This window comes from Agelaius tricolor, unplaced genomic scaffold (genome assembly GCF_023055355.1).
Source record: "Agelaius tricolor isolate 1412-34295 unplaced genomic scaffold, bAgeTri1.0.p SCAF_25, whole genome shotgun sequence".
NCBI classification, from domain to species: domain Eukaryota; kingdom Metazoa; phylum Chordata; class Aves; order Passeriformes; family Icteridae; genus Agelaius; species Agelaius tricolor.
The window spans coordinates 3,910,550-3,929,907 of NW_027269285.1; the positions used below are offsets into that span (position 1 = coordinate 3,910,550).

The 19,358-nt window shown below is 42.0% G+C and overlaps 2 protein-coding genes across 5 annotated transcripts in view; both read right to left on the minus strand.

The window, feature by feature from the left end:
• Positions 1-172: 172 nt before the first annotated feature.
• On the minus strand, positions 173-11,722 carry NSRP1 (nuclear speckle splicing regulatory protein 1). 2 transcript variants are annotated; one of them, XM_071448169.1, is made up of 7 exons: positions 11,627-11,722; positions 10,397-10,484; positions 5,369-5,425; positions 5,075-5,206; positions 4,337-4,544; positions 3,655-3,763; positions 173-1,777 (listed from the first exon to the last, which is right to left on the minus strand). In XM_071448169.1, the coding sequence occupies exons 1-7, from the start codon at positions 11,644-11,646 to the stop codon at positions 751-753; spliced, it is 1,641 nt and encodes a 546-aa protein (XP_071304270.1). In that variant the 5' UTR covers positions 11,647-11,722; the 3' UTR covers positions 173-750. The 2 variants fall into 2 exon arrangements, with proteins under 2 accessions (XP_071304270.1, XP_071304271.1); XM_071448170.1 differs by lacking the exon at positions 11,627-11,722 and adding an exon at positions 11,496-11,530.
• A 928-nt stretch (positions 11,723-12,650) lies between these two features.
• The window catches only part of EFCAB5 (EF-hand calcium binding domain 5), a 32,027-nt gene continuing 25,319 nt past the window's right edge, over positions 12,651-19,358 (minus strand). For 2 of the 3 annotated variants that reach the window (XM_071448164.1, XM_071448165.1), the window contains 8 exons: positions 19,031-19,203; positions 18,078-18,306; positions 17,248-17,400; positions 15,998-16,095; positions 14,982-15,235; positions 14,409-14,638; positions 14,131-14,227; positions 12,651-12,831 (listed from right to left, as the gene is read on the minus strand). In XM_071448164.1, coding sequence (XP_071304265.1) covers positions 12,704-12,831; positions 14,131-14,227; positions 14,409-14,638; positions 14,982-15,235; positions 15,998-16,095; positions 17,248-17,400; positions 18,078-18,306; positions 19,031-19,203 — 1,362 coding nt within the window. In that variant the 3' untranslated portion in view covers positions 12,651-12,703. Of the gene's footprint in view, positions 12,832-14,130; positions 14,228-14,408; positions 14,639-14,981; positions 15,236-15,997; positions 16,096-17,247; positions 17,401-18,077; positions 18,307-19,030; positions 19,204-19,358 lie in introns of those variants that run through there. The other variant, XM_071448166.1, reaches the window with a different exon arrangement.

A 19,358-nucleotide genomic window follows, 5' to 3' on the forward strand; every position in this document is an offset into this window, starting at 1 on the left:
GAAGATAATTTTATTCTTGAATAGGAACCTTTGAACAGAAGGTTCATATGACAAATCTAAAATATCACTTAACAAGTTGATACAACTGTAATACATGAAAACAGATTCATCAACCTTATTCCATGCAAAAAAATGCAGTAAAATAACCTACACACAAAAAAAGACCCATACATTTGAGCCAATATGTATCTTACACTTTATTAACTGTTTCTGTACATCAGGTCCCCAGACCAAAACCCACACATAATACAAAATTCATACCTCAATATGCATGTATCTTACAGAACTCCACTCTACATACAGAAATCTCCTAGGTCATTATTCAGGCTGGTTTTCTTGCTTTTTCACCCACTTTTACAGGTTTGCTCCCCATTTCTGAGGGCAGCAGTGGGCAATGAGTCCTCCTAAGGGCTGAGAACACCTTTGTTTCAGCAGAGCTCACTGTTTTGGCTGCTGAAAGGAGCAGGGGGATGCATTCTCACCTTACACTGTATAACACTCCCAGGTCTGTCCAAAATCTTCATGTACCAAGGACATGCAGGGTGGACAGCCAGCCACATTTAACATTTCAGCTGTACAGACTGACTAAAGGTGTGTGTCAAGAGACCCACTGATCCACTCCAGAAGTTGTTCTCTTAAGGGACACACAACTTCTCAAAGGAAAGCCAGGAATAACTAGGTAGGACAACCTTTTCTGCACAGGGATCTGCACAGCAGTGGCCTTTCCTCCTGGCTGACTGCCCAGGGCCATCAATCCTCCTCCCTCTCGATGTAGGGCTTGGTGCTGACCCGGGCCATCTGCCGGGCCAGGTACCGGTCCCGTGCTGACATCACCGTCTCCTCGTTGCTCCTTTTGGCAAATTTGCTCAGGGCCTCAGGTGCTTTCTGTGCTTGCTCCTTCTCATCTTTCTCCCCTTCTTCTCCAGCTTTACGTTTCTGCTCAGACATTCCAGAGCTGGAGCTTCCCTTCTCATCCACCTCTCTGTCTTTTCCCTTTCTCTCTTTTCCCAGATTACTCTCTCCACCTTTTTCCAAAGATGTAGGAGTACCTTCTCTTCTCTCTCTGTATTTCTTTTCCTCACTGCCATATTTCTCTCTCCTCTCCTTTGTATGATCTTCCCTTTCTCTGTATTTCTCTCCTCTCTCCTTCTCCCTGTCATTATATCTATCTTTATCATTTCTGGTTCTTTCTTTCTCTCGTTCCTTCTCTGAGCCCTTCTCCTCTCTCTCCTTTGCCCTCCTCCATTCTCTGCCATGCCCCTCCCTCTCTTTTCTTTCCTTCCCCCTTTGTTTATCATCTTGATCTTCCCTCCTCCTGTGGTGATCTCTATTAGTGTGATCCCCATGCCTGTGTCTCTCTTCCCTTTCCCTCTGGTGATCCTTTTCATGGGTCCTACTTCTCTCATAATCCTTTTCCCTGTACTGTTCATCACTTCCCCTTTTGCTTGGCCTGCTCTCTCCCCTCTGGTGACTTGTTTGGGCTTTGGTGCATGGCTCTTCCTCCACACTGGATGAGCTTGGTGACCTGGAATGCCTCTGGCTTTTGTGATGTTTCACCTCCTCTTCACTGCTCACAGAGTTCTCCCTTCTTTTCTTTTTTTTCAAATTTACTTTACAATGCTTGTGTCTCTTGTCATCATCACTACTATCAGTTCCTAGGTCGGTATCAGCATCTGGATTATTTTCTTTCTTAGAGGGCTTCACTCTTTGTCTTTCCAGTGGGCTTTTGCTCCTTTCGTTGGGTTCATCCTGAGTGTCAGGTTTCTCTTCCTTTATCCTACATTTTTTACATTAGAAAAGAATAACAACATTAAAAAGCCTGAAATCTGGACCTTTCTATAAACTGACTTCTGGTCAGGACTTAGGCAAGAGATGCTGCTGAAAAGTCTAAGAAAGCAAATCTGTCTGTGGCTCAGGTTCCAGGATTCCAGCACAAAGTGTCCATATCTGTCTCACTGGTGAATGTGAGCTGAGGAGTTTATCTAGAAGAGTATGACTATGCTAAAGTCTGTGCAGCCTTCACTTAAGGAAAAAAAAAACATTAACTTGTAAGCCTGTGTAAGCCTGCTGGCAAGTTACAGGTCTTCCTATGTCTTTGGTCCTCTATTCACATCAAGTAACTATCCAGAGAAGAAGCAGGTTGTGTGTTTTGTGGACAGAGAGAGGAACATGGTTTTTTGATCCAGTATTTCTGAAGATCTCACTTGTGGCTAGACAGAAATTAGCAACTTTTTACAGCTCAAATGTCCTTACATGCAAAATGCTGACTCAAAATGCTGAGGGGGTTATGCCTTGCCATTCTCTTCTGGCTGATGAGGAAATCCATGTTCACTCACACAAGCCACGTCTCTTCCATTACATCACACAGCTCCAGGAGCAGCCTGTGGGGCTCTCTCATGACTCAGCACACCACCAGTGACATTCTGGGTCTGCTGAATGCTTGAAGGCATGGACAGCCTATCAACAACAACTAAAAATTACACTGAAAAGTTTGTAATTTACTTAGTAATCCAGCTCAAAGGTGGGACTCACTGTAGGGACACTTCTGAGATCTAAAAATGGAGCTGTTTTCTCTCTGTACCCTGCTGTATCACCATGAATAAAAACAAAATTAAAATATACACCTGAGTTTATTTGAAAGCCTTGCTGGAAACACTACAGGACAATTTGTTTCCCCTGAATTAATTGTATGTGCCACTAAAGGAAGTTTCCTTAATTTGTAAGATTAAAAAACATCATTTCAAATGCTCTCTATACAATACAAAATCACATCATCCTGAAGACTTCATGGAGAACTCCCTTCCTTCAGGCAGCTAAGAAATTTCAGTGATCACCTTCTCCACTTGGGCTAAGAATTTACTTTCTAACAATACAATCTCAGACCTAGAAGATCTCTTGATGAAAGCTGCATTTTATTTATGATAGCAAACACTTAACTAGTGACATCCATGCTTTAAACCTCTATCAAATGAAGTTTAACCTGAGTTAATTGTCTCAAATTATCCGATTGCTGCATACAAAAAATATCCCCTTCATCCACATTTATCCACAGAATGTTACCATGTTAAACACCTAAATAATTCAGTCTCATCTCATTACGTTGCTTTGGAATGTTCACATATTCAGATTTCAAAATACTTCCACTGGATTTCCCATGTATTTGACTCATTTCCTTTTACCACTGTACCAACACTCAATTTAGTCTTCATGCAACTAAATGTGGAGTAAGTACAAAGTGAAGAGACACATTCTTTACAGGCAATTCATAGCATATTCATTTCCTATGAATGCTTACTGCTTTGCTCACTATTTTACCTCTTGTCTTCCTCATGATTCAAAATGTGTAATTTATACAGATTGCTAAATATTATGTAAACCAAAGAAAATGTAGGTTAGAATAATACCAAGCAGGATTACAATCATAACTGTCCTCTTGATACCTTTCAGACAGCATCCCTGTCCTGCTTGTTTCATGTGTCACTGATGATGATGATCATTAGTTATTTACCAAATAATTCAGTTCATCAGCTGTATGAAATTACCAGTTTACCTCACCATGGTTTTAGTGCTCTGTCTAATCTTCCAGTGAATACAGAATCACAAATAGCCAGTGCTGGTTTTCATACCTGAAACCCTGCTGGAATCACATCCTACCTGGCTTCACGGAAGCTGCATTTTGGCATCTCTTCTTCCCCCACACGCTGGTTTAAAAGATGTCTGTAGAATCCACTGAGATCCCTCTGTTTGGTCACATCCAGGTATGCTGAGAGAAAGAAAGAGAGGTTGGGATTTACAGTGCCACAAATACTCATCACAAACAACTCACAACTGCAATTTCCATCCTGGAGGTTTTCAAATCCAAAGTGGAAAAAGCTCAGAGTAACCTGATCTGGCCTCACAGCAGACCATGCTTGGAGCAGGCAGCTGGAACAAGTGACCTTCAGAGGTCCCCTCCAGTCCAATCTAGCTAATGCTCCTATCTCCTGTGCTTCACATCTACTCCTGATGCTGACCAGAATGTCTGAGGTAAGGACTGGAAACAGCACTGCACCCCAGACTTACAAGTCTTCCTTCAACAACTGACCCTCTCTCAGAAAATAAATCACCAACCCAAATGGTACTGGCACACAAACAGAGGAGCTTCCTCTGTTCCATATCTAACACATGCAAAGGAAAGTAACAGACCAAGGTTGATCTGATTCAGGATCTGCTGATCAGGTCCTCTTTGATTTTAATTATCTCAACCCTCACATAGAGACCACCAGAGGAATACATTCTACATCATGTATAAGGCCCTACTTCTTTTTCAGGACAATTATTTCACTATGAATCTCACCCTCAAGAGCTGATTCTCTTCTTTCTCTCTCCTCCTCCTCAGCTCTTTCTTGCAGCTTCTTCTTATAGGCTGAAGTCACAAAAGCCTCTTTGTGTGCAAACTCTCCTCCTTCCATTTCACGCTCTTTCTGAATTTTTCTTTCCATTCGTCTTTCTTGTTCCTTCTTCCTAATCTCGGCTGCTTTGAGGATATTGTGGATGTATCTGGGCTGAGGTAGAAGGGAAAAAAGTTACCATGCTGAGAGGTAATTGTGGTGCCTGAGAAAACACAAATTGGGATTGATGGAGATGTTGAATTAAGTTGGTAATGGAAGAAAACTGTCAGGAGCTACTCTAATGTGTTTTCCCTCTGACTGACAGCTACCCAAAACAAACTGCCATTCCTCTCACACCCCTAACACAGCAGGTTTCCCAGTACCAAGAGAGGCTGCTGTATTCTATCAAAACAGTCATCCCATCTTTGACTAGGAGGTCTTTTACTCTAAATGAAAATAAATGGTTTTTTGATTTTTCATCCCTCTGTCTTCCCAACTGTAACAGCCTTGCCCTTCTTTTAAGGCGTGTGAGCCTTCCTTTGATCCAGAGCCTTACAAGAGCCTTGAAATGAACAAGAATAAGTAACAATGAAAGTATCACTCGCCAGGATAATCCAGCACTGCTTTGTAGTTTACAAATTAACCACTCATGTTACCCCAAGCAGCCAGAGTTGAACAGACAGGATACATTCTCAGGTACTGACCTTTTTGTCATCATTTCCTGCTAACAATTTAGCACTGCTTTCTTTCTTCTTCTGCTGCATTTCATCATAAATGCTGTCATATTCATATACTGTAGCATCTTCTTCTAAAGCCTTCTGAATCTCCAGTTTAGTCTAAAACAAAAACAGGGAGGAGGAGAAGAAAAGATGTCAAAATAATAATAATGAAATCTTTACTATTTTCAAATAGTTGATTCCTATATCATAATTTAAACAGATCTATAGTATAAACTTACTCATCAGAACATTGGGAGTAAATTAAAAATAGTCCCTTACCTGTTTCATTGCTTGCTTTTTCAATGCCTCTTTTTGAAGACTTTCCCCAACAGTTGGCTGTAGGAAGGATGCATTACAGAAACAAAATTAATTACATTGTCACAGATTCTCTACCATTCTACCAAACAATTATATAATAGTCCAATTACAGACAGGTGTGATACAGAAAATACTGAATTCTTCCTGCACGTCCATCAGAGATGTAGCATAACAAGCAGAGATACTGACAATCACATGAAAAAAGATTCACTGTATTCACAGTTAAATACAAAATTCTGCAAGGATTTGGTATTTATTTCAAGTCTCATTTGTATCATTAGCTGTGTATTTTCAGAAATAAGAACACAGCTAAACAGCATGTACTTCAAATGTTACTGTTTCATTTCTCAAGATAAGCATGCTACAAAATAGCAATACTAATCTTTCCTAAGAAGAAACAGATCCCTATTGAAAATGTTTTCTAACCATACTGTCTTCAAAAACGCTTTGCATTTTATTTACTTTTTTTCTTTTAATTAGTTTTGACCTAAACTACATATCTATCTTTTCTCAACCAATAGATAATAGATAATGTTTATTAAACAGATCCACTATAATGGCAGGACTTGTATCCTTGTTTATGTAATTAAATATCTCTTAATCTTAAAAAGCAGAAAGAGGAAGGAAAAATCCTTTTGCATTTTGGCAACTTCCCAAGTCTTGCAACTTTGACTAATACATGTTTTGTGTCACATTTAAAAAAGGCAAAGAGATTCTGTAATTTGTTGTTGCTGATTATTTGGACTAGAATTGGATACAGTCCCTTATTTATTTATGTAGCTGGTTGGTTGGTTGACTGGGGGAAGTAGATAGTTGATTATTTAGTTTAAAACCTACAAGAATCCTGGCTTCATTCATCTCATGTTTACCTCTGCTTTCAACACTGAAGAACTCAAGTTCTGAAGAACTAATGTTGAGAAATAATTTACAATGCCGTAGTTAATTTTATAACATACATCTTCTTTTGAAAAGGCTATAAGTGAGTCAGTATAAACCATAAACAGCCATTTATATTAGCATAGAACACACATCAGCATTACACAGAAAACCTCCATTTCCTCCTGGTGCTTGGGCAAGAAGATGGTCCTTTGTTTGACACACTGAGGGTCACCCTGAAGGTTTCCTCTGTGGGACACTTTTACAACACTGCTTTAACAGAAAGGTACCTCAACAGTGAAGAATCTCCCCTGCACTATTCCAGAAAGCAGGGGCTCAGTGACAAACAAAACAGATTCTGCAGTTACATCTACAGAACAAGCTCCATTCCACCAAAATATTTGAAACCCTGTTCAGAATGTTCTCCTTGTCTGGCTACATGTAATAAATGCACTGATCTACAAAGATAAGGTAAACACTCACATAATACATAATCCTCATTATTGGACATATGATGGTAAAGAAGTCCATCTGCCATTTCTCCAGACTGGCAGCAAGTTTACAGAAAACAAACACCTTCCCCAGTGGTTTATGGTGGACAATTTCCTGTTGTGCTCTGAGTTCTGACAGATGAGAACTTCCCGTCCTTTTGTATTGTTTTACTTATCAACTGCCCATTTATTAAAGGCCTATAAGCTCAGCAATCTGTCTCATACTTTTTCCCTCCCTCTAGTCAAGCTATTCTTCTGAAGCACAAAGCTTATAATTCAATATTTTCTGAAAGGAGAAAACGTTTTAACCCTATCCTGTGAAAGGACATAGAATCCATGCAAATCAAGGAACTCTGAGAAATGAGGCTCTCCAGTCCCCCACTGCTACCAGACCATGGAAGACAGCTTGCACACAACTGAGAGTTATTTAAAAAAAATCAAACAATGAATTACCCCAATCTGCTAACATTTCTCATGGTTCTCTCAATTTCTTAGCTCCTTCTCACTCTAAAATGAGCCACTTACACGCTCCTGTACATGGATTTCAGAGTGAATCCTCATGGCCTGCCCTCACAGAGAACTGCACAATGCAAGTACAACCTGCACACGAGACTCCAGTCTTCATGGAGTTAAAAAACAAAAATCACATCAGGCAACAGATTCCTCTCTCAACTCACACACATTATGAGCCATGGCTACTAGCAGAAGATCAAGAGAATGAACATGAAAAACAAGTCATGTACACAGAATTAGCTTTTCTCAGCACTCCATCCTAGTTTCCAGAAACCAGATCAAGGACTTCCTGAACTGAAGGATGCACCTGAACCATTGTTTGACACCAAGAGCATCCCTTGATTTGACTAATCCATTTCTGAATCCATTTCTATTTCTGGCCATGCCACAGTATCCTGTGGCAAGGAGTTCCACACCTTAACTACCCAACTTCCTTTTGTTTAGATTGAACCAGTTACTCGGTGATTCCATAACACAACCCACTGTTCGTATTATGAGAAACAGCAACATCACCTTACTTCTCTGAATTATTCTTGATTTTACATACATCATCTTGATTCTTTTCCACTTCCTCCTTGTCAGAAAACTCTTTCCTAGGAGCCCCTTTACCCAGCCTTACTTTGCATGCAAACTGTTGCAAAAACTCTGGTCAGCACCAACATCAATTACTCAGCAAATCCTTTTAGTCAGACTTTTCCTTTGAAAAGTTGCAAAGGGAATGGAAGCATCCATAAGCAAAACTAAAAATCTGAGTCTACAAGATAGAGTTTTCTGCTTCTTTTCAGCTTCTGCCTGCTTAAACACTCCATTTATCTTGTAGGTGGTCACTAAAAACCCACCAAATCCAGCTGATACATTCACAGAACTGTTCACACTGGCTCCACAATTTCCCTCCCAAATTTAGCACCGACTGAGGTCTATTTGCAGTTCTTTTTTTTCATCCTGTATTAACAAATGAGTTTGGAAAGACTGAGTATAGTACAGGAACATACACTGGGTAATTCTGGTGCAATCACAAACCAGAAATTTTATCTGCTGTACCACAGAGATAATTTCAACTAAACTCCAAAGGTAAAAAGGAACAATGAACAACAGACTGACCAGGCACCTTTTCCCATTCAACACTGGATTTCCAGAAAATTTCCATCCCAGATGCTCTGTTTCTTATGAACTAACACAAAGACCATCTCCAGCAACTAACAGCCATTAATGTACTTAACCACAAGGAAAAAAAATTCCAAATTCCTTCAGCACAAGTAGAGGCAAAATCTGAGTGAAAAATGCATAGTAACATTTAAAAAAAAGGGAGCAGAAGTTTGGTATCTAATATATAATCACAGACAAGTCAGGTCTGCAGATTTCCCAGCACAAACTTTATTAGAGTTCAGTTAAAAATACATAATCTCCAGACATTTGAGATGTAGTTCTGACTGATAAAGTCGCAGACAGGAAATGAAACCCCTCCCAAATGCTGCTCCTTATCTTGAGAAGCTCTGAAATCATTACTGAACTAATAAAGTAATTCTGATTTGTAAAAAAAAACAATCTTCTTTGATAAAGGCAGTTGTGAGATTATTACTTTTTGCTGGGTATGTACCATACTGATGAGCACAACAACTTTTAAGAGCTTTTATAAAAGACTTTGACAGTGAATCTGTGAGCTTTTCTGAAAGGGAGGATACTTGAGATGTTAAGCTAAAAGCTGGCAGACAGCATCATATATTATTTTTACTAGAATTATTAACATTCATTCTTTTGTTTCAATGTTTAGATATTAAGAGAAAATGAAGAAGGAAAAAAATACAAGCCATCCCCTAGGGAGGTTCCCAAACCTACCACACAACATTTAATGACAACAGATTAAATGAAGCTTATTCCTAGGATCTGGAAAATGTGGGGTCAGATCCTTAATGCAGAGAAAGACACCAAATCCCATCTAAGAGGGGAAGTGCTCCATTACCACCTCCAGCAGCTGTACCTAAAGGAAAGCCTCTCTTTACAGCCACAGGGGAGGAATGCACCTCTGAGGATCACAGCTAAGTGAGGGAAGAGATGGGATTTAAAACACATTTGTGTCCTGTAAGCTGCACTGAGGCAGTTTCATGTTGAGGGTTTAGTGGACATCACTAGAAAGGTCCTCAGCCCTTTCCTGCCCTGTAAATCATGAGCTCAGACACCTTCAACAGCAACATTCCAGATTTTCTAATGGAACCAGGTATACACGGCCTGGGAATTGCTAAATCCAGGCTTTCTGTGACATAAAATTAACAACTGCTAGTTCATTAAAATAAAAACAGATTTTAAAAGTAAATATTTTGGTGAGTCAGAAATTGACCAAAATTATTTGATGCTTTATTAGCATTGTTTTTCTTGACCACACAAAAGAGCAAGCATGGAGTGAAGCTCAAGGGGGGAAAGAGGATGTTTGTAGCACAAGGTTCTGTAAGACCCCCAGCCCAGCTCATATCCCTGCCTGTTCCTGGGCACTTCCCCTGCTTCCAGCAGCACATCCAGGTGGGATTTACACAGCACACAGTGCCCTCTGCTGGGGCAGGTACAGACAGAGTATTTTGAATCTCATACTTTTAAAAGAAATTAAAAATTAAAGATTATAGAAAAGAACACTCTCACACAATATCATACATCTTCTCTTGCTGTAGAACTTTTGGGTTGTACAGCTTTGCTTTTGTTCCCAATATGAACGTCATAAAATCAATTACATCAAATCTGGGTGGAATGAACTAAAGGGTAAAACACACATAACTACCACACTTAGCATTTGAGTGAGACCTGTTGATTACTACTGGTCTTTCTATTTGCAGGCATTCACCAGTGACAGCCAACAAATCTCTTTATAAGCTACAGTTAATCCTGGCAAACAGATTGTCACATGTTCTGAATTTCTGGAAGAGTTGACAGAAAGTAACAAAAAAAATATCACTTCCATGTAATGTGTACTAAAGAAAACACAGATCATATTTCACACTCAAATCCAAAATACTGACACATATCCTAATGACTGCCAAAACCTGATGCAGCCATTAAGGGTTGGACACAAATAAATTTGCAGAATACAGGGTAAATTTCAGAAAAAAACTGTTGAACTGACCTCCTCATCTGACTCATCTGCAAACACCGAGAGCTTCTTTGAAACAAGATTTTTCTGCGGCAACTTTTTGGGCATAATAAGCCCATATCTAGAGGGGGGAAAAAAAAAAGTTACCTTTAGCATCACTTACAACATAGCACATTCCAAACCAAAGATCTGCCATTTACCATTTGAGAAGTAAAAGGTCAGCATCAACATAAGGTATAGAAGTTATATGTGAGCAGCCTTTGCAGCAGAGCACACTGGACACTTCCCATTAAAAAGTTTCTGGATGCAATGTTTGTCCTAAATTAGGACACAAATCCCTCCTGTCCAGAGTTCTCCAAGTAATTTTCTTTTCTCTCTCAGAGAAGTAAGAATTTTTTTTAAAATACCAACTGTTTAATCTGAAAGGATTTCGTTTTAGTCTATACCAAGCACTTTCCATGCCTATGTTTGCAGTGCTGTAATTTCATGTTTTATTGACAATGAGACCACAGGTGCTATGGCAAAGGACAAGATTTACAGTCAGATTAGGTCGCGCTCCAATTAATTAACCACACACAAACAACTCTTCTGCTGACAAGGTCCATCTCTGTGCTAAACCCACTTCCTTTGGGTGCTGAGCAACCTCCAAATCGGGGGTTTCTCGCCCAGCTGCCTTTCCCTGAGTCCATCGCTGAGTCAATAGCTCGCCACAGGGTGTGTGGCTGAACCGACTGAAACCCCCCACATTCTGGGGTACCACACATGGGTACACCCCAGCATTCTGGGGTACCACACATGGGTACACCCCAACATTCTGGGGTACCACACATGGGTACACCCCAGCATTCTGGGGTACCACACCATTCCTGTGAGCGCTGTTTGCTTCCCTAAGCCCTGAGCCCGCCCTCAGCTCCGTCTGACCCGGCCGCGGAGGCCGAGCAGCAGGCCCGGCTGTGCCCGAGGGTGGGAGGTGTGAGGGAACATTGAGGAGATTCTCCTCCGTAAGAGTGAAAACCACCCCCAGGCAACACCCCCACACCCTCAAGCGCCTGCCCGCTGCTCGAGTTCTGCTTGTTTTTAATAAACACAGTTTTAAAGCCAGGCCAACACAATGAGGCCGTGCGGCGGACACCTGGGACAAGCGAGTTCCTGGGCAAGAGTTTTCCAGCGCTCTCCCCTGCCCTCAGCGCCGGCCCCAGATCCCCCCCGAGCGCTGTCCCCGGCCCAGCGGGGCCTGCCCGCCCCGGCCCTGCCGGCACTCACTGCTTGCCCAGCGCCGCCATCTTGTCGGGCCGCCTCCCCCGCGCAGCCGCTGCCGTTCCGCCGCCGCAGATTCCTCGCGGCCGAGTCCTCCCCACGCACTTTCCCCGCCCGCCCCGGAGACCCTCACGGCACCGTGCCGCGGTCCCGCTCCGGGAGGGAAGCGGAAAGCGGGCGGAGGGGGCTGGAGACGGCGGGGGATTTTTTTAACAGCTCGTTGTCGAGGGGCGAAACTGCCGATCAGGGAAGGGAGATGGCGGCGCTCCCTGAGGGCAGCAGCGCGGGGAGCCGGGGGCGCCTGAGGGCAGCGGCGGGAAAGGTCCCTGAGGAGGGAGAAGCCCTGAGGGGGAAAAGCCCCCGAGACGCTCCTGGGGCCGAGGCTGAGGAGCCACGCTGGTTCCTCCCCCCCATCACCGACCTGTCGCTTGTTTCCCGCTAAAGACTGAAAGAGGACTTTAATTTCCCAAAATGTTATTAAAAAAGTGATTCTGCCCAAAGGGACGTTATTGGAAAGATTAAATCTCACTGTAGACAGTGCAGTTGCTGTAATCTCAAGCTTTATCCCAATAAGAAAGCTTTTTGTGTTTTATTAATAGTGTTAGGCTTTTCTGCAACATGTTCAGAAGAACATTACAAAATGCTGATTAACAGCCTTTATTTTAAATTATTCCTAAAAGGTCCTTTAAGGAGACTGAACCTTGAAAATTAATGCTGTATCATTTATGAGCCTTGTAACTTGGGACCCATAAAGATATCCTTTCTTCTCATTTTCCCATCAGAATTAATTTTAAAAACCCTTAAAACTTTTATTAAGCCTTTAAAATTCGGTAGCTATGCTGGCAAAATTCTTCCCTTTAATGTTTTTATTGCTTTTTCTTGGTAATCCTTAACAAACTCCCTATCATCTTAACTAATAATCCCTAACAGATTTAAGCCATTTTAACAACAAATACTAGTGCCTATGCATAAAAAAAAATAAATCAACAGTTAATTCAATAAAATATGTGAAACACCAGAATCACAAGGGTTAGATGAGAAATTAAGAGATTTAATTGGAGGCACAGTAGATACCAAAAGGGGCTAAGGATGGTTTTGTTCAGTGTGTTGGCTCTTTGTGATCTCCACGAGCGCCAGGCAGGTGTGAAGCCACTGGTACAGGTATTGGGCTGGAGCAGAGTCCTGCTGCCACTCTGCTGCTTGAGGGACACCTGGAACAAACAAACAGCTGGAAGTACAACAGGGAAAGTCAAAACTACGAGCAGTGTTGCCACAAGAACAGAAAATCATCCCCTTAGCAGAGTTTACCCTGAATCCAGTAATTCCAGGAATGGTGATGCCTTGTAAAGCACACAACTATATTGTGACAGTGACCTGTCAAGTGCTGACTTTCCACTATAATTTGTCTTATTTTGTGGTGGGTGGACAGTTGTACAAAGTGCTCTGCTATATTTTAATGCTAAACTACCGCTTATATATGGAACATATGGACAGTACTTGGTGTTCATTTTAAAGGAATTCCCATAACTGTGAGTTATACCTGCATTCACACCCCTGATCTGACACTCCTCTCTCAGAATAGGTTCCATCTTGGGAAACCAACCTCTCCTAGCACATCTGCAGTTTCCAAAGCTACATTCTTTAATCTAATTATATCAGCATCTCTAACTGTCAGAAAACTGGATGCTCTAGGCCTGTTTTGTTCTTTCCAGTGAATTAGTTTAATATATATGAGGAGAACACATGAAAAGGAACTATCACTGCCTCAAGTGTTTACTCTTTATCAGCAGGCAGGGTACAGTTGATAAATATCCCCAGCTAAAGCAATAACTCTTGTCCACGTTTGGCTTTTAACAGGCCTCTCAGACTGGTATTAGATCACAAAGAGAGAGATCTCAATGAGAACAAGTAATTTCTCTTACAGAGATATTGCAAATAATAATAACAGCCTCTTGACTGCTCTGGCACCAAAAAAAGCTCACGTTCATTAAAGGAGAAAAAGAGACTGACAAAGAGCTCCTGTCTATGGCCTGTGAGTACATTGAGCACTTGGCAGATGGTGTTTATGAAGAGAAGGGCTCACACTGTGTGTTCCTGTTTGGAGATGGGTCAGTCCCCAGGGCAGGGCACAGAGGTCTGAAGCAGACTTGCTTGCCAAAAGAACTATCATTCTTCATATATCTTTACATACTGCTGTCCAAAAGAACCCTCATTCTTCATGCTTATCGGGAGGTTTACAATGAGGTCACTTGTTCTGGAAGGTTTCAAAGCTGATCTGCTCCCCTTTCCTGAAGGCAGTGAATTTTGAGTCTAAATTCAACAGGTTGATTTCTATTGACCAAAAAAGACTGCTGATATTGAGGACCCATTACCTGTTGTTTAATCTATTGTGAAATCAAAGTTAATTTCTGAAGTAAGGCCCTTAAAAGCACTCAGCTGAACATTGCCATTGACACAGTTTCATTGTTGAACTGTGCCTGGTAACCTCCCAATGAGTTTATGATATTTACCAATGATGAGGTCCAGCAGCAGCTCTGCTTCAACTTGCACAGATGAAGCAGTTGGATCAAAGCAATAAATCTCCTGAATCAAATTGTCATCGAGTTTCTGCAATGCAGAGAACAAAAAGATTTGTGAAAAGCTTACAGAATAAAAGATAGATGAGAAACATATAGGAAATCTATAGGCAATTAATTATTTCACTGCCATTTCCCCCTTGGCAAATTCCACTGCGTCTTCTTGGAGGAGGAATAATAGAAAGCAAACTCTAAAGAATTTGAATTCTCACCAGTTTACACTGACTCCAGCTCTCAGTCTCCTCTGAGCCCTTCCAGTCTGGATGCAAAAGCAGCAGCACAGCCTTAACTACCTCGTGTACCAGAGCTGGGGGCTCTGCACAGCTCTTTATTCCATCAAAGCTCTCAGCACCGAGTTTCAGGACACACTCACGCAGCTCCTGCAGCATGAACCGGTGGAACAGAATCCCTGCGTGCCTCACATTTGTCACACGTTCTGCCTCTGCAATCAAAAACAAACCTCCCAAGAAGCTGCTCAGAAACATCTGCTACTGAGGACTTACGTTACTGACTGACAGTTCATGTGCTAGATCCCTGAGGGCAACAAGGTGTCTGCTTCATACCTTTGATTTCAGCACCAAGTATCCTGTGAGCCAGAGTTAAAATCTGCCCATTCTGTTTAACTCCACTCTGCTAAGCTCTGAGGCTTGCTCAGGAGTACTTTATATTTACCAAGGATTTGTATTTGTCTTTCCATACTTGTAGGAAGGATACTTTTCAATACAGTTTTACTGAGATTCCTAATTTCACCCCAAAAAACTATCTCCCATCTGTATGCACAATACCCAGCACTTGTGTTGGTTCTCTTTCCTCTAGAGACCTCTGCAGGATCTCTGAGCAGGCAGCTTGGGCCATCTTTAGCATTTTCTGCAGGTCTTTCTGTTCCTGAGGCGGTAATTTCTTGTGCTGGCTGATGCTGATATCAAATATGCCGAGAGTTTGTCTTGATAGGTCATGGAGAGGTACTGCAATGTGGTGTTCTCCATAGATAGAAGTGAGAGTGACCTCTGAACTGTCTGTGCACTTGAACAGGTAATCTCTGAAATGAAATGTGCTAGGGTTTACAATCCTGGTTGTTTTGGTGATTTACTTAGCATATTTAAGATGCCATTCATCTCTTGTTGTTAAAATAAAGGTATTACATTAGTAAATCGTAGTTTATTTCCTTGAACTGAAATTTGCACAGCTCTAAGTAGCATTCAAGGCATGTTCACAAAGGAAAAAAATAGCATTGGGAACATGATATTACTTAGTCAAGGTGATTGCTGAAAATCAGGAGAATTTAACAAATCTTGCTTTAAAAGCAGTTTGCTGTTTCTAACTGCATTGACGTTTGTTCTAGACAGTTTTATAAAAAGTAAAAACAGCTGCTGGAACTGCAAATGGCTGTTCAGGCAACTTTGACAACAAGGATGATATGCTTAAAGGACAAGTCTGAGGATCTTGGCAGTGGAAGGAAACAGATAATTGAAGGAAATGAGACTAATATGGCCAGGAAAAAATACAGATTATTCTAAAGAGCAAAATGGCCTGTGTAGGCTGCAATCCTGCAAACCTTGGCAGTTCAGCTGGTAAGCATTAAGTCAGAAGTTTTTACAGCCTGCAGTCAAAGAGAAAATATTCCTCAGCCCTTCACAGTTCAGTGCCCTGTGCACACACAGCAGAAGCCTTGATAGTGAGAGCTGCAGCCAGACACTCCCAGGGCTGCTCTGCCAGGGGCTTCATGTAATGTGGGTCAGCCTGGTGCAGCTTGAGTCAAGGAGCAGAGGGGAGCAGTCCCATTGCAGGTGCTGGAACCTACCTGAGGAGGTTTTCCTCTCTGAGGAGAACAATGGGAGACCTGTGGATTTCCTTTTGTCCTGTGTTATCTGTAGTGATCATCTTGCACAGAGCATAGTTCTGCCAGAGAGAAAAGAAAGGTTTAGCTCCATCCAAGAAAGGTACAGACATTTTGAAGCTTGGAGAGGGAGGAAATTATTTCTTATAGGAAACTCCCATGTACATTCAAGAGCAATGGGATTGTTTAAAGATATGTCCCAGCACTGCTAAGTTTTATTCCCAGAGATGGGTGAAGAATGTGCCCTGGACCTCCCTCAGTCAGACTATTTAATCCACCCCAGGCTCTACACTGAGGAACACCCACAGGCCTAGAGGTTTTCCCATCCTCTTGAGTTGTTTCTCATGTCATGTTTGTGTCAGTGTGCCTTGACACATGAAAAGCACAGAGGGGACCGAGTGACCTGGCTATCAGGCAGCTGACAAGGAAACAGTGCTGAGCCTGGAATGACAACAGAACACTGCCAACATAAACCATGCTTATCAGAGGAAGCAGCTGAATTATGACTGCAGCAGATGTCATACAGACTTTGGGATGACATGGGATCAGTCCTAAATATTGCATATACTTTTTGTCTTCTTAACTCACTGGTACATGAAGTGACAAGCTTCCCAGGGCCTGAGTGCCTGCTGAACAACTGGAACATAACCTGCATGGAGTGGGGCTGCCTTTACAAGCTGGCTAATTGGGAACCAGTCACTTCCTGAGCTGTATTTATATCTTGGCTGCTGACATAAGTTCAGAAGAAAGAGCTAATATATTAGCTGGAACATTCTATTGTCCCTATAAAATACCATAAATTTGACATGCAGAGGATCTCCAGAGAGAAGCATTTTCCCTAGTGGAAGTCCCAGACAGCAAAGCTATGGATGGATGGATGGCTGTGGGGTTCTGCTCTATTGGTTGCTATGCAGCAGTGAGCACTGAAGTTGGAGAATACACCCTTTTCACATTGAGAAAGGGTTATACTAGCAGTGCTCTTGAATTCTTTTACATGGAAGGATGAAAAGAATGAAGAGGGATCTCCTTTACAGAGGGAATCTTCCATCTCTACCTTTGTACCCTTTTTGTTGCATGAACAGGCACAAGAATCTTGTGCAGGTTTCAGCTTTAATGATAAAACCACTGGAAAAACACAGGCAGCTGGAGATGGCATTTCCTCTCTAGAGCAGCCTTTGAGCCCCTGATGATTCCAGACCTTTTCTCTGCAGTACCTTGTCTGTGCCAGGTTCCACCATATAGGTTGTGACAGCGTGGATGCTGGGTGTCCTGGGATACAACCAGTCCAGAGCAGCGACAGCCACTTGGAGGACATTTTCCCGCATGCAGATGTGGTGGTAGGCTTTGCTGAATGCATGGCAAACTCCCTGTGAAAGCAGAATCCTCCAAGTGAGCCAGACAATTTCACACAATTTTGGAGAAAAAAGCTGGGAAAATGTTCATGTTGTGACAAATTGCTTTAATCAGAATTTGTAAAGCGGAAAAGTGACTGTGAAATGTCCCTTATCAAATGATGCCCTGAAGTGCTCAGTACCCAGTCACGGCCAAGTCCTTAACCAGACAGAGCTGCTTTTTAGTGGAAATAGCCAAATGGACCGGTAAGGTTGGTTTGCTGCGCTCCCTGCTGCCCAGAGGATGCATCCACAGTGAGGCTGATCCCAAAGAAATCCGGAGAGCTGTCACTTTTAATTATTCCACCACGTAAAAAGTAAGGTTTTGTGTCCTTTTATAGAAATGAACACAAATATGAGATTGAGAGCTTCAGGAAATAAAAACTGCTATCTTTGGGCTTTGCACAAAAGGTCAATTAACATCCTAGTCAGGAAAGATTAAATAAATTATTGATGAAGTGATACCTCATAATAAATTTCAGATAAGATGCTAATCAGCAGGATACTGATAAGGTGCTCTCCTTTTACCATATACTGCAGAAGGGGACCCACAGATATATTTTTAGTTGTACATCTTACATTTTCTCAGAACATGTAAAATTCACAAGTTTTTTGCAGGCTGGAGTAACAAACTGCTTTCTCATGGCTCCCACCTCATAGAAAGTGATCTCATGGGTCAGAAAGATGGATGTATGACTCTGGTCCCGAAGAGTGTCAAGTCCTAGAACACCAAAAACTCTCCAATGAGCATCATGCAGGGGCAGCACCAGGAGTGAACCTTTCTTGTCCTCCTCATGGTCATCAGAGCTCCAGAAGTGAATGTTTCCGTGGTGCTGAACTCTTGGAACATAGATTGGCTTTCCCTGGTCAATGGCTGCAAAGCTGAAATATAAATTTATGACGAGGTTTGTCAGGAGGAGCAGAAAACCTTTAGTGAAACAGTAAATACTGCAGCTTTGATGTCTCCCTTTTTTCTGGCATCAGAGAAGGAAGGTGTGAGCTCCATACCCTGACCACACTCAGCAATACCACATTTACCACTTGCATCCCAAAGGCAGTGGTAATAAAGAGGCACTTTTCATCCTTAGGACATTTTAAAAACATCAGCTAATGAATGGAATGAAAAGGAATACAGAAGCAAGTAGCAGTTACATTTAATAGGTTAGAGGCAGCAATGCTTAAAGAGACAAATATGTCTGGCTTTTGGAAATGACAAGTGAAGAAGCATGAAAGCTGTTTATAGCATAAACACTAGGGAAGGAAAGGCATTGTTCTCAAAAATATCCTGTGGATATAAACTGGCATAAGGGAATTAATTTTTAAAGAAGAAAATGTAGGCCCAATGCCACAGACATTTGCTAAAGGATGAGATTTATTAGACTGTGAGCTATTCTCCCCAAGGAAAGGAGTGAAATCCCAAACAGAGCAGTTCTAAGCAGACCATGTGGAATATGTATAGGATATTGGATCATTCCACAACAGTCTCTTGGGAGATTTCCTCTCTGGAGTACTCCATCAACCTCAGTTTCCAGAGCATCCCAAACACTGCCCCATACATTCCAAGCAGTTTAGAGGAAAAGGAACAGGTATTTGCAGCTTTCCTTACCTGATTCCTTTCATGTCTCTGTGCAGTACTCGGTTGAGGATGTAGGGAGCATTGTCTGCAGTGCAGGCCACGTAGCGCAGGAGAACCTGTCCCTGCTCTGGGGAGAGCTGGTTCTCTTCCAAAAGGGCAATGTATGCACTGATTGTCTTGTTATTCCCGTGGGCTTCCATGTCCTAGCAACCAAATGTTCCCCATTACAGTCTGTACATTAGCCACTGGCACTTAATTAATGCACTTAGCAATTGTTTAATTTTTGCTGAGATGCTGCTCTGGGTCACCGAGTTTGTGTGTCACCCACCCCATGATGTGGCTGTGTCACTGTGACAAG